General features: G+C 40.7%; 1 protein-coding gene across 1 annotated transcript in view; it reads right to left on the reverse strand.

The window, feature by feature from the left end:
- The window catches only part of ARMC6 (armadillo repeat containing 6), a 12108-nt gene extending 11344 nt beyond the window's left edge, over nucleotides 1-764 (reverse strand). The window contains 1 exon segment of the mRNA XM_042442066.1: nucleotides 620-764. Within this exon segment, the coding sequence (XP_042298000.1) occupies nucleotides 620-740 (121 nt within the window). The 5' untranslated portion in view covers nucleotides 741-764.
- Nucleotides 765-1043: the final 279 nt, after the last annotated feature.

Below are 1043 nucleotides of genomic sequence, written 5' to 3' on the forward strand. Positions count from 1 at the left end.
GCCAACCTAAAGAATCAGAACATTCACTGAACTGTAGAGCCTTTCTAAACTGGGCCTCTGGCTACTAATATGTTTTTTTAAAAAGGACACCTTTTAATCCTACAAAAGAGCCAGCATGGTGAAGTGGTTTTTTGAGGGCTGGACTCGAAGTCTGGGAGATCAGGGTTCAAATGACTGCTTTGCCATGGAAATCCCTTGCATGAGATAAGGAAAACATGTTCCAGCATTGCAAGGAGTTGGATCAGATGGCCTTTGTGGTCCCATCCAACTTGATAAAGATTTTATGATTCAAATATTCTATGTGGCCATATTGTCTCCAACTGCCATAATCTCTGACCCTGAAGGATTTCTAAAAGATTAAGAGCCTTTAGGGCTGAAGAGCGGAGTATAAATACCATAAATAAGTAAAATTTATTATGGAATTCTAATAATAAGCTTGTGAAGCCTTATATAATTTTCTACAATGGTTGCCTTCTCTGACCTCAGTCCCTCATAGAACAGTTCCACTGAATCAGTAACAATTTAGAAAATCAAAACGTATGTACATTTTATTGATTATTGGGATTAACAGATGGATTTAGGGAGAGATGAATTAAAAGTCCCATTCAGCAGGTCATACCTTGAGATTCAAATTGCTGGACGGCTTCAGTTACAGCCTCTTCGGGATCCATGCCAAACTCCATCATATTCTCCTGAACCACTTCATCGAAAGTCTCCTGAGTAATCCTTTTGGCTGCCATTTTGACTTGGCTCTGACGGGCTTCCTAACCTGCAAACAAAAATCAATTTAAGTATAGTCGCCATGTCTGTCTTAAAACATAGGCCAGCTTAGTACAGTCAGTAAAATGTGTGCATAGGCAGGTAAAGGGCAACAAGTCGCAGGAAGCTTTCTCTTGGTCTTTGATACAAACTGGGGATCATTCAAAGGCAAGCAGATCTAGGAAGGAGAAACCGAAATACTCTCCCGAGGGAAACTTCCAGTTGCTGTAGGACCAGGGCTCACCTTCCACTCTGCTTTGTATCCACTTTCTGGATTGAATCAA

Source organism: Sceloporus undulatus, chromosome 10, assembly GCF_019175285.1.
Source record: "Sceloporus undulatus isolate JIND9_A2432 ecotype Alabama chromosome 10, SceUnd_v1.1, whole genome shotgun sequence".
NCBI classification, from domain to species: domain Eukaryota; kingdom Metazoa; phylum Chordata; class Lepidosauria; order Squamata; family Phrynosomatidae; genus Sceloporus; species Sceloporus undulatus.